The sequence below is a fragment of the Tinamus guttatus genome, unplaced genomic scaffold, assembly GCF_059628265.1.
Source record: "Tinamus guttatus ecotype Peru unplaced genomic scaffold, ASM5962826v1 Tinamus_guttatus_pri_ptg000494l, whole genome shotgun sequence".
In the NCBI taxonomy this organism is placed as follows: Eukaryota; Metazoa; Chordata; class Aves; order Tinamiformes; family Tinamidae; genus Tinamus; species Tinamus guttatus.
This window is the reverse complement of record NW_028289028.1, coordinates 1-19753: the sequence shown is the minus strand read 5'-3', so window position 1 is coordinate 19753 and position 19753 is coordinate 1. Positions and strand designations below refer to the sequence as shown.

Below are 19753 nucleotides of genomic sequence, written 5' to 3'. Positions count from 1 at the left end.
GTTTTTTGGGTGTTTTTGCGCCCCGCCGCCCCGGCTCTGCTCTTACCTGCGCGGGCGGCGGGCGCTACCGGAAGAGGCGGGTGAAGTCGCGCAGCGCCCAGCAGACCTGCTTGCACTCCTCGGCGCTGCGGGGACGTGGGGACGGGGACGTGGGGACGGGGACGTGGGGACGGCGCGCGGGGCCCTGTGTCCCCACACGTGGCCCTGTGTCCCCGCGTGTGGCCCTGTGTCCCCAGCCCCGCACGTGGCCCCGTCCTCGTGGCCCTATTCCTGCGCATGTCCCCAGACCCATGTCACCATCCCTATCTTCATGTCCCTGGCCCTGTGTCCCCCCGGCACGTGTCCCTGTCCTTGTGTCCCCATCCCCACATGCGTCCCCAGACCCGTGTCCCCATCCCCATCCTCGTGGCCCTGTCCTTGTGTCCCCATCCCCACATGCGTCCCCAGACCCGTGTCCCCATCCCCATCCTTGTGGCCCTGTCCTTGTGTCCCCATCCCCACATGTGTTCCCAGACCCATGTCCCCATCCCCATGGCCCTGTCCTTGTGTCCCCCCGCTCACGCATGTCCCTGTCCTTGTGTCCCCATCCCCACACGTGTCCCCAGACCCATGTCCCCGTCCCCATCCTCGTGGCCCTGTCCTCATGCCCCCATCCCCATGCGTGTCCCCAGACCCATGTCCCCATCCCCATCCTCGTGGCCCTGTCCTTGTGTCCCCCCTCTCCAACGTGTCCCTGGACCCGTGTCCCTGTCCTCGTACCCCCATCCCCACATGCGTCCCAGACCCGTGTCCCCATCCCCATCCTTGTGGCCCTGTCCTTGTGTCCCCATCCCCCCGTGTGTCTCCAAACCCATGTCCCCGTCCCCATCCTCGTGTCCCCTCCGCACGTGTCCCCAGACCCATGTCCCCATCCCCATCCTTGTGGCCCTGTCCTCGTGCTCCATCCCCACGCGTGTCCCAGACCCGTGTCCCCATCCCCATCCTCGTGTCCCTGTCCTTGTGTCCCCCCGCTCGCGCGTGTCCTGTCCTTGTGTCCCCATCCCCACGTGTGGCCCAGACCCATGTCCCCATCCCCATCCTCATGTCCCCTCCACGCGTGTCCCCGGACCTGTGTCCCTGTCCTCGTGTCCCCCTCCTCGTGTCCCCATCCCCGCGCGTGTCCCCAGACCCATGTCCCCATCCCCATCCTCGTGTCCCTGTCGTTGTGTCCCCCCTCTCACGCATGTCCCTGTCCTTGTGTCCCCATCCCCACGCATGTCCCCAGACCCATGTCCCCTCCACGTGTGTCCCCGGACCCGTGTCCCTGTCCTTGTGTCCCGTCCCCACATGTGGCCCCGGCCCTGCACGTGTCCCCATCCTCATGGCCCTATTCCTGCGCGTGTCCCCAGACCCATGTCCCATCCCATCCTTGTGTCCCGTCCCCACATGTGTCCCCGTCCTCGTGGCCCTATTCCTGCGCATGTCCCCAAACCCATGTCCCCGTCCCCATCCTCGTGTCCCCTCCACGCGTGTCCCCAGAGCCGTGTCCCCGTCCTCGTGGCCCTATTCCATGCGTGTCCCCAGACCCAAGTCCCCGTCCCCATCCTCATGGCCCTGTCCTTGTGTCCCCCCGCTCACGCGTGTCCCTGTCCTCGTGCCCCCATCCCCACACGTGGCCCTATTCTTCTTGTCCCCGTCCCTGCTCATGTCCATGGCCCCCTGTCCCCGTGGGTGTCCATGGCCCTGTCCCATCTGCGTGTCCCCATCCCCGCACGTGTCCCCATCCTTGTGCCCCCGTCCCCATGCATGTCCATGGCCCTGTGTCCCCACACGTGGCCCCATCTCCATGTCCCTATCTCTGTGTCCCCATCCCCACGCGGGGACCCACATCCCTGTCCCCACACGTATCCGTGGCCCCATGGCCCCGTCCCCACGTGTGTCCATGGCCCTGTCCCTGCACGTGTCCCCGTCCCCATGTCCCCATCCCCACGCGTGCCTGTGGCCCCGTCCCCGCCCGTGTCCCCATCCCTGTGTCCTCATCCTGTGTCCCCATCCCCGTGTCCCCATCCCCGTGTCCCCGTGTCCCCGTCCCCCTCACCTGGTGACCTGCTTGTGGAAGTCCGTGAGCTGCTTGTGTGTCACCTGGATGGCGCCGCCCGTGGTCTCCTTGGGCAGAGCCTTGAGCGAGTTCTCGAGCCAGCGGCAGAAGGTCTGCGGGGACCGCGTGAGCGGGGACGTGGCCCGTGTCCCCAACGCCGTGTCCCGTGTCCCCAACCCCGTGTCCCGTGTCCCCAGCCCCGACCCCGTGTCCCCAGCCCCGACCCCGTGGCCCCAAGCCCGACCCCGTGGCCCGACCCCGTGTCCCCGACCCCGTGTCCCGTGTCCCCAGCCCCGACCCCGTGTCCCCAAGCCCGACCCCGTGGCCCGACCCCGTGTCCCGTGTCCCCGACCCCGTGTCCCGTGTCCCCAGCCCCGACCCCGTGTCCCCAACCCCGTGGCCTGACCCCAACCCCGTGTCCCCAACCCTGACCCCGTGTCCCGTGTCCCCAGCCCTGACCCCGTGTCCCCAACCCCGACCCCGTGTCCCGTGTCCCCAACCCCGTGTCCCGTGTCCCCAGCCCTGACCCCGTGTCCCCAACCCCGACCCCGTGTCCCGTGTCCCCAGCCGGGGCCCACGGGGACGTGTCCCATGGCCCCAACCCCGACCCCGTGTCCCCGGCCCTGACCCCGTGTCCTGTGTCCCCAGCCGGGGCCCACGGGGACGTGTCCCCAGCCCTGACCCCGTGTCCCCAGCCCCGACCCAGTGTCCTGTGTCCCCAGCCATGTCCCATGGGGACGTGTCCCATGTCCCCAACCCCGACCCCGTGTCCCGTGTCCCCAGCCGTGTCCCACAGCGACGTGTCCCCAACCCCGACCCCGTGTCCCCAGCCCTGACCCCGTGTCCCCAGCCCCGACCCCGTGTCCCCAGCCGTGTCCCATGGGGACGTGTCCCTTGTCCATGTCCCATGGGTCCAAGTCCCATGTCCCCAGCCAAGTCCCACAGCGCCATGTCCCTGGCCGTGTCTTGCGGGGTTGTGTCCCCATCCGCATCCTGTGTCCCCAGCCATGTCCCGTGGGGATGTGTCCTGTATCCCCAGCTGTGTCCTATGTCCCCAGCCACATCCCCCAGCCACATCCACGGGGCTGTGTCCTATGTCCCCAGCCATGTCCCATGGGGATGTGTCCCATGTCTCCGGCTGTGTCCTGTATCCCCAGCCGTGTCCCGTGTCCCCGGCCATGTCCCACAGGGCCGTATCCCATGTCCCAGGCTGTGTTCCCAGCCATGTCCCATGGGGCCATGTCCCCAGCTGTGTCCCGTGTCCCCGCCGTGTCTTGTATCCCCAGCCATGTCCTGTGTTCCCAGCCATGTCCTGTGTCCCCAGCTGTGTCTCATGTCCCTGGCTGTGTCTTGTGTCCCCAGCCGTGTCCTGTGTCCCCAGCCATGTCCCGTGTCCCTGGCCGTGTCCCACGTCCCCAGCCGTGTCTCATGTCCCTGGCCGTGTCCCGTGTCCCCGCCGTGTCTTGTGTCCCCAGCTGTATCCTGTATCCCCAGCCGTGTCCCATGTCCCCGGCCGTGTCCCATGTCCCCGGCCGTGTCCCGTGTCCCCAGCCGTGTCTTGTATCCCCAGCCATGTCTCATGTCCCCGGCCGTGTCCCGTGTCCCTAGCCATGTCCCGTGTCCCGTGTCCCCAGCCGTGTCTCGTATCCCCGGCCGTGTCTCATGTCCCCGGCCGTGTCCCGTGTCCCTAGCCATGTCCCGTGTCCCGTGTCCCCAGCCGTGTCTCGTATCCCCGGCCGTGTCTCATGTCCCCAGCCGTGTCCCGTGTCCTGTGTCCCCAGCCGTGTCTCGTATCCCTGGCCGTGTCTCATGTCCCCAGCCATGTCCCATGTCCCCGGCTGTGTCCCGTGTCCCCAGCCGTGTCCCCGGCCGTGTCTCATGTCCCCGGCCGTGTCCCGTGTCCCCAGCCGTGTCCTGTGTCCCCAGCCATGTCTTGTATCCCCAGCCGTGTCCCGTGTCCCCAGCCGTGTCCCCGGCCGTGTCCCGTGTCCCCAGCCATGTCTCATGTCCCCGGCCGTGCCCCATGTCCCCGGCCGTGTCCCATGTCCCCAGCCGTGTCTTGTATCTCCAGCCATGTCTCATGTCCCCGGCCGTGTCCCGTGTCCCGTGTCCCCAGCCGTGTCCCGTGTCCCGGCCGTGTCCCCAGCCGTGTCTCATGTCCCCAGCCGTGTCTCATGTCCCCAGCCGTGTCCCCAGCCGTGTCCCCAGCCGTGTCCCGTGTCCCGTGTCCCCGGCCATGTCTCATGTCCCCGGCCGTGTCCCCGGCCGTGTCCCGCGTCCCCGCGGGCGGCGCTCACCGCCCGGTCGATCTGCATGATCTCCCAGAGCACCTCGGCCACGTCGGGCAGCGTGTAGGGCGGCAGGCAGAAGCAGCACGTGTGCAGGAGCTGGCTCACGAGCTGCTGGCCCAGCCGCTCCATCACCTGCGCGATGAGCTCCTTGCGCACCTCAAAGTCCTCCTCGTGCTGCGGGGACAGCGCGTGAGCGGCCGCAGGGGACAGGGACCCGCGCGCGACGCAGGGGACGGGGACCCCGCGCGCGCCCACTCACGTCGTTGGCCACCCCGGTGTGGATGAGGTCGCGCAGGAACTTCATGACGCTGCAGTTGGCGTCGCGGTGGTCCAGCGTGGTGGCCGCGATGGCCCATTGCAGGATGGGGATCATGACCTGGCTGCGCAGGAGCGTCACGGGGCTGCGCTGGATGAACCTGCGGGGCGGCACGGACGCTGCGGCGGCGGCTCCGCGACGCGGGAACGCGGCGCCCGCCCGGAGCGACGGTCCGGAAAGGGCACCTGGTGGCCAGGCGGAACAGGTCGTCCACGGTGTCCGGGTGGTTCTGGAGGCCGCTGGGCTGCTCCAGCAGCTGGAAGGTCGGGATGCAGAGCGCCTGGAACGGGGATGCGGGGACACGGCGCCCGTCACCGCCACGGCCCCGCGCGAGGCCTGACAGGACACGAGGGGACACGGGGGGACGCGGGGACATGAGGGGACACAGGGGGACGCGGGGACATGAGGGGACACGGGGGGACGGGGGGACATGAGGGGACACGGGGGGACGCGGGGACACGGGGCCCGTCACCGCCACGGCCCCGCGCGAGGCCTGACAGGACACGAGGGGACACGGGGGGACGCGGGGACATGAGGGGACACAGGGGGACATGAGGGGACACGGCGCCCGTCACCGCCACGGCCCCGCGCGAGGCCTGACAGGACACGAGGGGACACGGGGGGGGACGCGGGGACATGAGGGGACACGGGGGGACGCGGGGACACGGCGCCCGTCACTGCCACGGCCCCGCGCGAGGCCCCGACAGGACACGAGGGGACACGGGGGGACGCGGGGACACGAGGGGATACGGGGGGACACGAGGGGACACGGGAGGCCCCGACAGGACACGAGGGGACACGGGGGGACGGGGGGACATGCGGGGACACGGGGGGACGCGGGGACACGGCGCCCGTCACCACCGTAGCCCCATGCGGAGGAGACGCCGAGTGGGAGGCCCCGACAGGACACAGGGGGACATGGGGACATGAGGGGACACGGGAGGCCCCGACAGGACACAAGGGGACACGGGGGGACGCGGGGACACAGCGCCCGTCACTGCCACGGCCCCGCACGAGGCCTGACAGGACACGAGGGGACATGGGGGGGGACGCAGAGGGACACAAGGGGACACGAGGGGACACAGGGGGACGCGGGGACATGAGGGGACACGGGAGGCCCTGACAGGACACGAGGGGACACGGGGGGACACGGGGACATGAGGGGACACGGGAGGCCCCAACAGGACACAAGGGGACATGGAGGGGGACAGGGACACAGTGTCTGTCACTGCCATGGCCCCATGCGGAGGGGAGGCTGAGCGGGAGGCCCTGACAGGACACGGGGGGACACAGGGACATGGGGGGACACGGGAGGCCCCAACAGGACACGAGGAGACACCGGGGGACACAGGGACACGAGGGGATACGGGGGGACACGAGGGGACACGGGAGGCCCCGACAGGACATGAGGGGACACGGGGGGACACGAGGGGACACAAGAGAACAGGAGGGGACACAAGGGGACGGGGGGGACACAAGAGAACGGGGGGGGACACAAGAGAACGGGGGGGGACACAAGGGGACGGGGGGGACACGAGAGAATGGGGGGGGGACACGAGAGAATGGGGGGGAGACACGAGAGAACAGGGGGGGACACAAGGGGACGGGGGGGACACAAGGGGACGGGGGGACACAGGGACACGAGGGGGACACAGGGGAACATGGGGGGACACAAGGGGACACAGGAACACAAGGGGACACGGGGGAACACGGGGGGACACGAGGGGACACAGGGGCACAAGGGGACATGGGGGGACACAGGGACACAAGGGGACACGGGGGGACACAAGGGGACACGGGGGAACACAGGGGGACACAAGGGGACACGGGGGGACACGAGGGGACACGGGGGGACACAGGGACACAAGGGGACATGGGGGGACACAGGGACACAAGGGGACACGGGGGGACACAAGGGGACACGGGGGAATACGGGGGGACACGAGGGGACACGAGGGGACACGGGGGGACACAAGGGGACACGGAGGAACACAGTGGGACACGGGGGGACACAAGGGGACAGGGGGGACACAGGGACACGAGGGGGACACAGGGGAACACGAGGGGACACAAGGGGACACAGGAACACAAGGGGACACGGGGGAACACGGGGGGACACAAGGGGACACAGGAACACAAGGGGACACGGGGGAACACAGGGAGACAAGAGGGGACACGGGGGGACACAAGGGGACACGGGGTGGCCCTCGCTCGCACGCGGTGCCCCGTCACCGAGCGCTCCCCGGCGGCCGCGTCCCCGGCGCGGTCCCCGTCACCTGCAGCATGTCGAGCAGGCCCTGCCGGCAGCCCTCCTCCATGCCGTACTCGTCCACCAGGATGCTGCCCAGGTACAGGAAGCAGGAGTGCTGGTGCGCCCGGTACACGCTCACCATCTGCGCGGGGACACGGGGACACGGGGACACGCTCAGGGACGGGGGGACGCGGGGACACCAGCCCAGGGCTCTGCCCGGTGCTGCCGCGAGCGCTAGGGGCAGGGGATGGAGGGACGAAGCCACCGCCACCCCCTGCCACTGCCACCCCCTGCCACCCTCTGCCACCCCCTGCCACCCTCTGCCACCTCCTGCCACTGCCACCCTCTGCCACCCCCTGCCACCCTCTGCCATTGCTACCTGCTGCCATTACCACCCCCTGCCACCACCACCCCCTGCCACTGTCACCCCCTGCCACTGCCACCGCCTGCCACTGCCTGCCACCCCTGCCATTGCCACCCTGTGCCACCGCCACCCACTGCCACCCTGTGCCACCACCACCCGCTGCCATTGCCACCCTGTGCCACCACCACCCACTGCCACCCCCTGCCACCGCCACCCCTGCCATTGCCACCCTGTGCCACCGCCACCCACTGCCACCCTGTGCCACCACCACCCGCTGCCATTGCCACCCTGTGCCACCGCCACCCACTGCCACCCCCTGCCACCGCCACCCCTGCCATTGCCACCCTGTGCCACTGCCACCCACTGCCACCCTGTGCCACCACCACCCGCTGCCATTGCCACCCACCTCTCCATGCTCTGCCACCCCCTGCCATTGCCACCCGCTGCCACTGCCACCCCCTGCCATTGTCAGCCCCTGCCACCCACCCCCTGCCACCACAGGACACTTCGCCCAGGATCTGCTCCCTGCTGCCACCACCGCCCTCGTCCCCCCGTCCCTCCCCTCGCGGTGGCCCCATGTCCTCGTGTCCCCTCGTCTCCCCGTCCCCGTGTCCCCACGTCCCCCATCCCCATGTCCCCGCCGCTCGGCCGTCCCCATGTCCCACATCCCCCCATCCCCGCCGCTCGGCCATCCTCGTGTCTCCCTAACCCCATGTCCCCATGTCCCCACGTCCCCCCGTCCCCATGTCCCCGCCAGTCGGCTGTGCCCGTGTCCCCCCGTCCCCACCGCCTGGCCGTCCCCATGTCCCCGCCGCTCAGCCGTTCCCACGTCCCCGTGTCCCCGTGTCCCCATGTCCCCGCCGCTCAGCCATTCCCATGTCCCCGTGTCCCTGTGTCCCCCCGTCCCCATGTCCCTGCCACTTGGCCATCCCCATGTCCCCATGTCCCCCCGTCCCCATGTCCCCACCACTCGGCTGTCCCTGTGTCCTCGCATCCCCGTGTCCCCCCATCCCCGCTGCTCGGCCATCCCTGGGTCCCCCCGTCCCCATGTCCCCGCCGCTCAGCCGTTCCCATGTCCCCGTGTCCCTGCGTCCCCCCGTCCCCATGTCCCCGCCGCTCAGCCGTTCCCATGTCCCCATGTCCCCTCGTCCCCATGTCCCCACTGCTCAGCCATCCTCGTGTCCCCTCATCCCCGCATCCCCCCATCCCCACCGCTCCCCACCGCTTGACCATCCCTGTGTCCTCCTGTCCCCACCGCTCGGCTGTCCCCGTGTCCCCCCGTCCCCATGTCCCCACCGCTTGGCCGTCCCCATGTCCCTGCGTCTCCCTGTCCCCCCGTTCCCGCTGCTCGGCCGTCCCCGTGTCCCCCTTTCCCCATGTCCCTGCTGCTCGGCCGTTCCCATGTCCCCGTGTCCCTGCGTCCCCCTGTCCCCATGTCCCCGCAGCTCAGCCGTCCCCCCATCCCCATGTCCCCCCGTTCCCGCTGCTCAGCCATCCCCATGTCCCTGTGTCCCCCTGTCCTCATGTCCCCACCGCTCGGCTGTCCCCATGTCCCCACCGTTTGGCTGTCCCCATGTCCCCCCGTTCCCGCCACTCAGCCATCCCCATGTCCCTGTGTCCCCCTGTCCCCCCGTTCCCGCTGCTCAGCCGTTCCCATGTCCCCCTGTCCCCGCGTCCCCCCGATCCCGCGTCCCTGTGTCCCCCCGTCCCCGCCGCTCGGCTGTCCCCATGTCCCCATGTCCCTGCCACTCGGCCGTCCCCCCATCCCCGCGTCCCCGCCGCTCAGCCGTCCCCGTGTCCCTAATGTCCCCGTGTCCCCGCCGCTCAGCCGTCCCCCTGACCCCCGTCCCCGCCGCTCGGCCGTCCCCATGTCCCCATGTCCCTGTGTCCCCGTGTCCCCGCCGCTCGGCTGTCCCCATGTCCCCATGTCCCTGCCACTCGGCCGTCCCCCCATCCCCGCGTCCCTGCCGCTCAGCCGTCCCCGTGTCCCTAATGTCCCCATGTCCCCGCCGCTCAGCTGTCCCCCTGACCCCTGTCCCCGCCGCTCGGCCATCCCCATGTCCTCGTGTCCCCCCGTCCCCGCCGCTCAGCCGTCCCTGTGTCCCCCCGTCCCCGCCGCTCGGCCGTCCCCATGTCCCCATGTCCCCGTGTCCCCCCGTCCCCGGCGCTCGGCCGTCCCCATGTCCCCATGTCCCTGTGTCCCCCCGTCCCCGCCGCTCGGCCATCCCCATGTCCTCGTGTCCCCCCGTCCCCGCCGCTCAGCCGTCCCCGTGTCCCCCTGTCCCCGTGTCCCCCCGTCCCCGCCGCTCGGCCGTCCCCATGTCCCCATGTCCCCGTGTCCCCCCGTCCCCGCCGCTCGGCCGTCCCCACGTCCCCGTCCCCACCTGCGTGACGAGCGGCTGCAGCAGCGCGGCGGAGCCCTTCCCCACGCAGCGCACGGCGAAGCGCAGGCAGCGGCAGCAGCGCTCCACGATGCGGTTGTCGGCGCTGTGCTTGTTGAGCGTCTCCGAGAGCACGGGCCAGATCTGCGCGGGGACAGCGCTGAGCGCCGGCCACCAAGGCCACCACGGCCACCAAGGCCACCGCGGCCACTGCGGCCACCACAGCCACCCCAACCACCGCAGCCACCGCGGCCACCACGGCCACCGCGGCCACCACAGCCACCCTGGCCACCGCGGCCACCAAGGCCACCCCGGCCACCACGGCCATCCCGGCCACCGTGACCACCAAGGCCACCCCGGCCACCACGGGCACCACGGCCACCGCAGCCACCGCAGCCACCGCGGCCACCACGGCCACCATGGCCACCACAGCCACCGTGGCCATCCCGGGCACCGCGACCACCCCGGGCACCGCGACCACCAAGGCCACTGCGGCCACCGCGGCCACTAAGGCCACCCCAGCCACCGCGGCCACCGCAGCCACCAAGGCCACCGCGGTCACCCCGGCCACCGCAGCCACCCCGGCCACCGCGGCCACCCTGGCCACCCCGGCCACCGCGGCCGCCGCGGCGCCTCCCTCACCTCCTGGATGACTTTTTGGCACGGGTGGATCTGGCCGTTCTCCACGATGGGGTTCGTGTGTCTGCGGGGAGGCAAAAGCTGAAGGGTTTGGGGCTCCCGCTGCTCCTTTTGGGGGGTTTCAAGCCCCTGTTCCGAACACCAAAAAGGGCCCCGAAAGGGTCTCGCGGGGAACGTCCCCGTTTGCGCAAGGGCGGCCGGTCCCGGTGGCCTCATGAAAGTGACTCGTGACCGTCACCGGTTGGGGACGGCCCTTCCCGCGCTCCGGAGCCGCGGGGGGACGAGCGGGACGTCCCCGTCCCCAGGTCCCCGGTACCTGAAGATGACGGCGAGACGGTCGAGCGGCACCGTGGGGTCCGAGGAGAGCCCGTTGCTGGGCTCCTGCGACAGCAGCTGCGGGACGGGGGCGGCCGCTCAGCACGGGCCGCCCCATTCCCGGCCCCATTCCCGTGTTATTCCTACAGAACGCAGCCCTTCTCCCGGGATAACCCTCCCGCTGGGATTCGGGCCCTCCCTTCGCCCCGGTTCCCAACGGAGGCGGCTCCGGGGCTCCGCAACGCGGCCCTTGGCGGAGCCGCGGGGACAGGCAGGGGACAGCGGGGACCCCGGGGTGGCTCTCCCATTCCGGCTCCCCGCATTCCAGGGGCCCTTCCCGCTTCCCAAATCCGCTACGTGTCCGCGCCGGGACAGGGAGCCCCTCAGCCGAGGAGGGACACGCGGCCCGTGTCACCCCCGTGTCACCCCTGTGTCACCCCCGTGTCACCCCCGTGTCACCCCCGTGCTCTCCCCGTGCGGGACGGGCCCCAAACGCTGGGAATTCTCCCGGATGCGGCGGGATGACGCGGAGGCGGCCCCGGACGCACCTTCTTGAGCGCCAGCACCTGCACGGCGCAGAGCTCGCTCAGACACTCCGCGATCTTCTCCAAGGGCAGGCGGGCCAGGACCAGCGCCGTCCCTGCCGGGGGACACGGGGGACACAGGGGACACGGGGGACACGTGGGACGCGGCCCCGAGCGGCGCCGGCCCGGGACAGCCCTGGCCCTCCCGGTAAATCCCACCCTGGATCCCGGGGGGACGGGAGGGAGGGACGGCGGTGGCGCCGGGAGCAGGGGGAGGATGCGGGGACGTGCGAGGGGCAGGTCCCCATGTGCCCGAGGGTCCCCACGCGCCATGGGGCAGGTCCCCATGTGCAGAGGGGCAGGACCCCCTGCGCCCAGGGCCAGGACCCCATGTGCATCCGAGTGTCCCCACGCACCCAGGGGCAGGTCCTCATGCGCCCAAGTGTCCCCACACGCCCAGGGGCAGGTCCTCCCGTGCCCAAATGTCCCCATGCACCCAGGAGCAGGACCCCATATGCTTGAGTGTCCCCACGCACCCAGGGGCAGGTCCCTCTGTGTCCGAGGGTCCCCACACACCCAGGGGCAGGTCCCCACATTCCCGAGGGTCCCCTCATGCCCAGGGGCAGGTCCCCCCGTGCCCAAGTGTCCCCACATGCCCGAGTGTCCCCACGTGCCCAAGGGCAGATCCCCACATTCCCGAGGGTCCCCGCGTGCCCAGGGACAGGTCCCCACATTCCTGAGTGTCCCCATGTGTCCAGGGACAGGTGCCCACATTCCCGAGTGTCCCCACGCGCCAAGGGGCAGGTCCCCACATTCCCGAGTGTCCCCATGTGCCCAGGGACAGGTCCCCACGTGTCCGAGGGTCCCCCCATGCCCACGGACAGGTCCCCATGCACCCAGGGACAGGTCCCCACATTCCCGAGTGTCCCCATGTGCCCAGGGACAGGTCCCCACATGTCCGAGGGTCCCCCCATGCCCACGGACAGGTCCCCATGCACCCAGGGGCAGGTCCCCACATTCCCGAGTGTCCCCACGCACCCAGGGGCAGGTCCCCCCCGTGCCCACGGACAGGTCCCCATGCACCCAGGGGCAGGTCCCCCCGTGCCCAAAGGTCCCCATGTGCCCAGGGGCAGGTCCCCCCATGCCCAAGTGTCCCCATGCACCCAGGGGCAGGTCCCCACATTCCCGAGTGTCCCCTCATGCCCAGGGACAGGTCCCCACGTTCCCAAGCATCCCCACGTGCCCAGGGCCAGGTCCCCACGTTCCCAAGTGTCCCCACGCACCCAGGGGCAGGTCCCCCCATGCCCAAGTGTCCCCACGCACCCAGGGCAGATCCCCATGTGCCCGAGTGTCCCCTCATGCCCAGGGCCAGGTCCCCCCGTGCCCGGGGGTCCCCAGGCGGCCCCCCCAGCCCCACCTTTGAGCAGCCCCACGGCCGCCTCCGGGGACAGCGCGAAGGAGTCGAGGGAGCGCGCGATGTCGAGCAGCCCGTGGAAGTGCTGCGCCATGTGGTCCCGGCACACGGAGCAGATGTTGTGGATGGCCTTGGCCGCGGCCGACGCCAGCCGCCGGTCACACAGCCCCTTCATGAGGTAGCCCAGCACCGGGTCTGCGGGGACACGCGGGGCGATGGCGCTGGGACGCGCCGGGACGCGGGGCGAATGGGGAGCGCGCCGGGATGCGGGGACACGGGAGCGTGTGGGGACGTGGGGACACGGGGTGGACCGGGAACATGTGGGGACATGGGGACACAGGGTGGACCGGGAGCACACCAGGATGCGGGGATACGGGAGCGTGTGGGGACATGGGGACACAGGGTGGACCGGGAGCACACCAGGATGCAGGGACACGGGAGCATGTGGGGACATGGGGACACGGGGTAGATCGGGAGCATGTGGGGACATAGGATGGACTGGGAGCGTGTGGGGACATGGGGACATAGGGTGGACCGGGAGCGTGCCGGGACACGGGGTGAATGGGGAGTGCGCCAGGATGAGGGGACACGGGAGCGTGTGGGGACATGGGGACACAGGGTGGACTGGGAGAACACCGGGATGCAGGGATACAGGAGCGTGTGGGGACATGGGGACACGAGAGCGTGCAGGGACATGGGGACACGGGGTGGACCGGGAGCATGTGGGGACATGGGGTGGACCGGGAGAACACCGGGATGCGGGGATACGGGAGCGTGTGGGGACATGGGGACACGGGAGCATGTGGGGACATGGGGACACGGGGTGGACCAGGAGTGCATGGGGACACGGGGACACGGGAGCGTGTGGGGACATGGGGACACAGGGTTGACCAGGAGAACACCGGGATGTGGGGACACGGGAGCGTGTGGGGACATGGGGAGGACCAGGAGCATGTGGGGACATGGGGACACAGGGTGGACCAGGAGCACACCAGGATGCGGGGATATGGGAGCGTGTGGGGACATGGGGACACAGGGTGGACTGGGAGAACACCGGGATGCGGGGATACAGGAGTGTGTGGGGACATGGGGACACAGGAGCGTGTGGGGACATGGGGACACGGGGTGGACCAAGAGTGCATGGGGACGTGGGGACACGGGAGCGTGTGGGGACATGGGGGCACGGGGTGGACCGGGAGCGTGCCGGGACATGGGGACACGGGAGCATGTGGGGACATGGGGACACAGGGTGGACCGGGAGCGTGCCGGGACATGGGGACACGGGAGCATGTGGGGACATGGGGACATGGGGTGGACTGGGAGCGTGCTGGGAGGCATGGATGCAGGGCGGACCGGGAGCACGCGGGGATGCGGGGACAGACTGGGAGCGCGCCGGGACGCGGGGACATGGGGCGGACCAGGATGCGGGCGGACTGGGAGCATGTCGGGACACGGGGCGGATCAGGAGCATGCTGGGATGTGGGGACACGCGGATGGACCAGGAGCGCACTGGGACGCGGGGACATGGGGCAGACCGGGACGGATCAGGAGCACGCTGGGCCGCAGGGACGCAGGATGGAGTGGGACATGCGGATGGACCAGGAGTGTGCTGGAACGCGGGAGCGCGCCGGGATGCAGGGATGCAGGGCAGACCGGGACACGCGGATGGACCGGGAGTGCGCTGGGACACACGGATGGACCGGGAGCGCGCCGGGACGCAGGGATGCAGGGCGGACCGGGACACGCGGATGGAGCGGGAGCGCGCCAGGACACCGGGCGGAGCGGGAGCGCGCCGGGCCGCAGGGATGAAGGGCAGACCGGGACACACGGATGGAGCGGGAGCGCGCCGGGATGCCGGCGGATCCGCAGCGCGCCGGGATGCAGGGATGCAGGGCGGAGCAGGACACGCGGACACAGCGGGAGCGCGCCGGGATGCAGGGATGGAGCGGGAGCGCTCCAGGATGCCGGGTGGATCCGGAGCGCGCCACGACGCAGGGATGCAAGGCGGACCGGGACACACGGATGCAGCGGGAGCGCGCCGGGATGCCGGCGGATCCGCAGCGCCGCGCGGCGCCGCGCGGACACATGGATGGAGCGGGAGCGCTCCGGGATGCCGGGTGGATCCGGAGCGCGCCACAACGCAGGGATGCAGGGCGGACCGGGACACGCGGATGGAGCGGGAGCGCTCCGGGACACACGGATGCAGCGGGAGCGCTCCGGGATGCCGGCGGATCCGCGGCGCCGCGCGCTCACCCAGGAAGCGCGGGTTGCGGTCCACCACCTCGCTCATCTCGCCCACCAGCTCGATGCTGGTGTAGCGCACCGCCGTGTGCACCGTCTCGGGCAGCCGCACCACCCCCTCCAGCACCTCCACCAGCGTCGGGTTGTTCTCCCTGCGGGAACGGCGCCCGCGTCAGCCCCGCGGCGCTCCCGGGAAGGGCTCCCCGGAACGGGGCCTCGGAGCGGCCGCCGGAGCCCTTTGGGGTTGGCAGCCCCGCGGCCCGCACGGGCCGGGCCGAGGGAGGCTCCTCCGAGCCGGGATGCGGCCGGAGGGATCCCGACACCTCCGGAAGCGCCAGCGGCACCAGAACCGGGACACGGGCAAGCCCGGCTGGCGGGGGCTCCCGCGGCTGCAGCCAGCGGGGGAGCCCGTTCCCAGCACAGGGGGCAGCTCCCGATCCCGTTCCCAGCATGGAGGGCAGCTCCCGATCCCATTCCCAGCACAGGGGGCAGCTCCCGATCCCGTTCCCAGCACAGGGGGCAGCTCCCGATCCCGTTCCCAGCACGGGGGGCAGCTCCCGATCCCATTCCCAGCACGGGGGGCAGCTCCCGATCCCATTCCCAGCACAGGGGGCAGCTCCCGATCCCATTCCCAGCACCGGGGGCAGTTCCCGATCCCATTCCCAGCACCGGGGGCAGCTCCCGATCCCATTCCCAGCACAGGGGGCAGCTCCCGATCCCATTCCCAGCACCGGGGGCAGCTCCCGATCCCATTCCCAGCACAGGGGGCAGTTCCCGATCCCATTCCCAGCACCGGGGGCAGCTCCCGATCCCATTCCTGGCACGGGGGGCAGCTCCTGATCCCATTCCCAGCACAGGCAGCAGCCCGCAACCCCATTCCCAGTGCGGAGGGCAGCTCCCAATCCCATTCCCAGTGCGGAGGGCAGCTCCCAATCCCATTCCCAGCACCGGGGGCAGCTCCCGATCCCATTCCTGGCACGGGGGGCAGCTCCCGATCCCATTCCCAGCACGGGGGGCAGCTCCTGATCCCATTCCCAGCACAGGCAGCAGTTCCCAATCCCATTCCCAGTGCGGAGGGCAGCTCCCAATCCCATTCCCAGCACAGGGGGCAGCTCCCAATCCCATTCCCAGTGCAGAGGGCAGCTCCCGATCCCATTCCTGGCACAGGGAGCAGCTCCCATTCCCATTCCCAGAGCAGGAGGCAGCTCCCATTCCCAATCCCAGTGTGGGGGTAGCTCCCATTCTCGTTCCCAGTGTTGGGGGCAGCCCCCATTCCTATTTCCAGTGGCAGGGGCAGCTCCCATTCCTGTTCCCAGTGTGGAGGGCAGCTCCCATTCCCATTCCCAGAGTGGAAAGCAGCCCCTGTTCCTGTTTTCCAGTGGGGTAGGCAGCCCCCATTCCCATTCCCATTCCCACTGCAGGGAGCAGCCCCCGTTCCCGTTTCCCGCTGCAGGGAGCAGCTCCCGTTCCCATTCCCACTGCAGGGAGCAGCTCCCGTTCCCGTTCCCACTGCAGGGAGCAGCCCCCGTTCCCATTCCCACTGCAGGGAGCAGCTCCCGTTCCCATTCCCACTGCAGGGAGCAGCTCCCGTTCCCATTCCCACTGCAGGGAGCAGCTCCCGTTCCCGTTCCCGCTGCAGGGAGCAGCCCCCGTTCCCATTCCCACTGCAGGGAGCAGCTCCCGTTCCCGTTCCCGCTGCAGGGAGCAGCTCCCGTTCCCGTTCCCGCTGCAGGGAGCAGCCCCCGTTCCCATTCCCGCTGCAGGGAGCAGCTCCCGTTCCCATTCCCGCTGCAGGGAGCAGCTCCCGTTCCCATTCCCGCTGCAGGGAGCAGCTCCCGTTCCCATTCCCGCTGCAGGGAGCAGCCCCCATTCCCATTCCCACTGCAGGGAGCAGCTCCCGTTCCCATTCCCACTGCAGGGAGCAGCTCCCGTTCCCGTTCCCACTGCAGGGAGCAGCTCCCGTTCCCGTTCCCGCTGCAGGGAGCAGCTCCCATTCCCGTTCCCAGTGCGGGACTCGCTCCCATTCCCACCAGGAGCCGTGGGTTCCGCACAGCGAATCCCGCTCCGCTCGCGGGCGGCACCGGAGCCGGGCAGCAGCAGAACCTCCCTTTCCCACCGGTGCATCCCGCTTTCCGCCCACGGCGGCGGCTTCCCGGGAGAATCCCGGGGCCGCAGCGCACTCACTGGTCCACGCTCTTGGCGATGGAGGCCATGATGAAGAGGACGGCCTCCGTCACCTCCCAGGGAGGGTTCCCGTCCTTCAGGGTGGCGTAGAGCTGCAAGGAGGGACGGGAACCGCTACGGAGGCTGCCGGGACGGGAAGGGCTAAGGAGGCTGCCGGGAAGGGAATGGCTGAGGAGGCCGCCGGGATGGGAATCACTAAGGAGGCCACCGGGAAGGGAACCACTAAGGAGGCTGCCGGGATGGGAACCACTAAGGAGGCCGCCGGGACGGGAACGGCTGAGGAGGCTGCCGGGATGGGAATCTCTAAGGAGGCCGCCAGGATGGGAACTGCTAAGGAGGCCGCCGGGATGGGAACCACTAAGGAGGCCGCCGGGACGGGAACAGCTAAGGAGGCTGCCGGGATGGGAATCTCTAAGGAGGCCGCCAGGATGGGAACTGCTAAGGAGGCCGCCGGGATGGGAATCTCTAAGGAGGCCGCCGGGACGGGAACTGCTAAGGAGGCCGCTGGGGAGGGGATCGCTAAGGAGGCCGCGGGACGAGAACGGCTAAGGAGGCCGCCGGGATGGGAATCACTAAGGAGGCCACCGGGAAGGGAACCACTAAGGAGGCCGCCGGGATGGGAATTGCTAAGGAGGCCACCCGGACGGGAATCACTAAGGAGGCCACTGGGAAGGGACCAGCCCGCTATGGAGGCTGCCAGGAAGGGAATCACTCGCTAAGGTGGCCCCCAGGAAGAGAATCGTGGATAAGGAAGCTGCAAGGAAGGGAATCGCTGGCTAAGGAAGCTGCAAGGAAGGGAATCGCTGGCTAAGGAGGCCGTGAGGAAGGGAATCGCTGGCTAAGGAAGCTGCAAACGCGGCCTGCAGGCACCAGCTCCACCCCAAGCCAGCGCCACCCGCTCGCTGGCCTCCTCAGGAGGCCCCGGGCTCCAGCCTCGCATGAGCTTCCCCCTTGGGGACACAGGGCAGGGCCAGACACTTCCTCTTGGGGACACATGGCAGGGCCAGGGCAGGGCCGGGCGCTTCCTCTTGGGGACACGTGGCAGGGCCGGGGCCACCCCGCTGGCAGCGCGACGCTCCCGCGCACCCACCTGAGCAAAGCACTCCACCGAGCCCACCAGGAAGATGAGGTCCTTGACCAGGTCCGAGACCCGCATGCGGAACTCCCCGAAGTCATCGGTCTCCTCCGGGACACCCTCCTGGAGCAGCACAGGGGAAGCTGCCGACGGCGCCGCAGGGAACCCCCCACGCTCCCATTTACCCACAGGAAAAACACCCCCGATTCCCGGGAGATCCATCCTTCCTGCCCTCCCTCCCAGGAACAGGAAGGAAGCAAACAGAATCCCGGAATGGTTGAGGGTGGCAGGGACCTCCAGGGATCACCCAGTGCAGCCCCTGCTCCAGCAGGGACACCCAGAGCACGGGGCACAGGGTGGCATCCAGGTGGGTTGGACATCTCCAGAGAAGGAGCCTCCACAGCCTCTCTGGGCAGCCTGTGCCAGGGCTCTGGCACCCTCACACCAAGGAATTCCTTCCTCACGTGGACACGGAGCTGCCCGGGGTTCCAACCGGCCTTACGTGGTCGGCGTCGAGCTGGCAGTGCCGGGCCAGCGCGTGCAGCAGCCGCTGGATGTAGGCCTTGAAGATGCTGTGGATGACGGCGTCGTCCGTCTTGTACAGGTGCTCGCCCAGGCGGTACCAGAAGTTGAAGGAAATTTCCACCACCTGTTTGGAGGGAGAGGAATCAGCGCCCTGGGAGCAGCAGAGCCCTCCGTCCCACCGGTACCAGCACCCTCGGGCACCCGTTCCCCCACCTTTGCTCCCCATCACCTATCGAAGGATTTAAACTCAATGCATTAAGCTTGAAAAGCTGCCATGGGCCCTGTCTGCAAAAGCAGCCCTGAAGCTTTTGCTTCAGAGCCAACGTCACCTCATTCCACATCAAATGGCCAAGCTGTTGTCCCCTAAGCCTGACCCGAACCCCGCGCTCGTCTGCACCATTTTGGTGGCCAACAAGCCCCGAGGGGCTGCCCCGGAGGAGCCTTCGCTGCTCGGCTAAACCCTGCTCTGCTTCAGAGGATGGTGCTGGTCTCTTTTCAGTGGTGGCCACCAACAGAACTAGAGGTAATGACCACAAACTGAAGCACCAAAAGTTCCAGAGGAACTTAAGGAAAAAATTATTAACAGTGAAGGTGCCAGAGCACTGGAACAGGCTGCCCAGAGAGGTTGTGGAGTCTCCTTCTCTGGAGATCTTCAAACCCGCTTGGACGCAGCCCTGTGCCACGTGCTCTAGGTGACCCTGCGTGTGCAGAGGGGTTGGACTGGGTGATCCCTAGAGGTCCCTTCCAACCTTCAGCATTCTATAATTCTATGATTCTATGATTTGCTGTGGTTGGAGGGGCCCGAGCTCAGAGCGGAGCCGGCGCCACCGCGGGGCCTGCGCCCGTCCCCGTGACGGGGACGAGAAAGGGGAAGCGGCAGCGGGAACCCGCAGCGGCACCTCCCGCTTCCTGCGCCGCTCCGGGCGCCTCCGCGCACCCACGGAGCCCGATGTTCATAGGAACATCTGTCCTGTGAGGAGAGGCTGAGGGAGCTGGGCCTGTTCAGCTGGAGAAGAGAAGGCTGAGAGGGGACCTGAGCAGTGTCTAGAAGTACCTCAAGGGAGGCAGTGAGGAGGATGGGGCGGCCTCTTTTCACTGGTGGCCACCGACAGAACTAGAGGAAACGGCCACAAACTGAAACACCAAAAGTTCCACA

At 69.4% G+C, this 19753-nt stretch overlaps 1 protein-coding gene across 1 annotated transcript; it reads right to left on the bottom strand.

Annotated features, from left to right (window-relative positions):
* Positions 1-64: 64 nt before the first annotated feature.
* On the bottom strand, positions 65-18721 carry LOC148592868 (transportin-3-like; the record flags this gene model as incomplete). The annotated part of the gene is made up of 15 exons (XM_088533350.1): positions 65-125; positions 2078-2190; positions 4375-4542; positions 4628-4784; positions 4870-4964; positions 6961-7077; positions 9684-9824; positions 10323-10383; positions 10636-10712; positions 11183-11274; positions 12576-12767; positions 14826-14965; positions 16998-17089; positions 18088-18195; positions 18575-18721. Coding segments are annotated over 15 exons (1761 nt in total), but the record flags the coding sequence as incomplete, so codon positions are not given.
* Positions 18722-19753: the final 1032 nt, after the last annotated feature.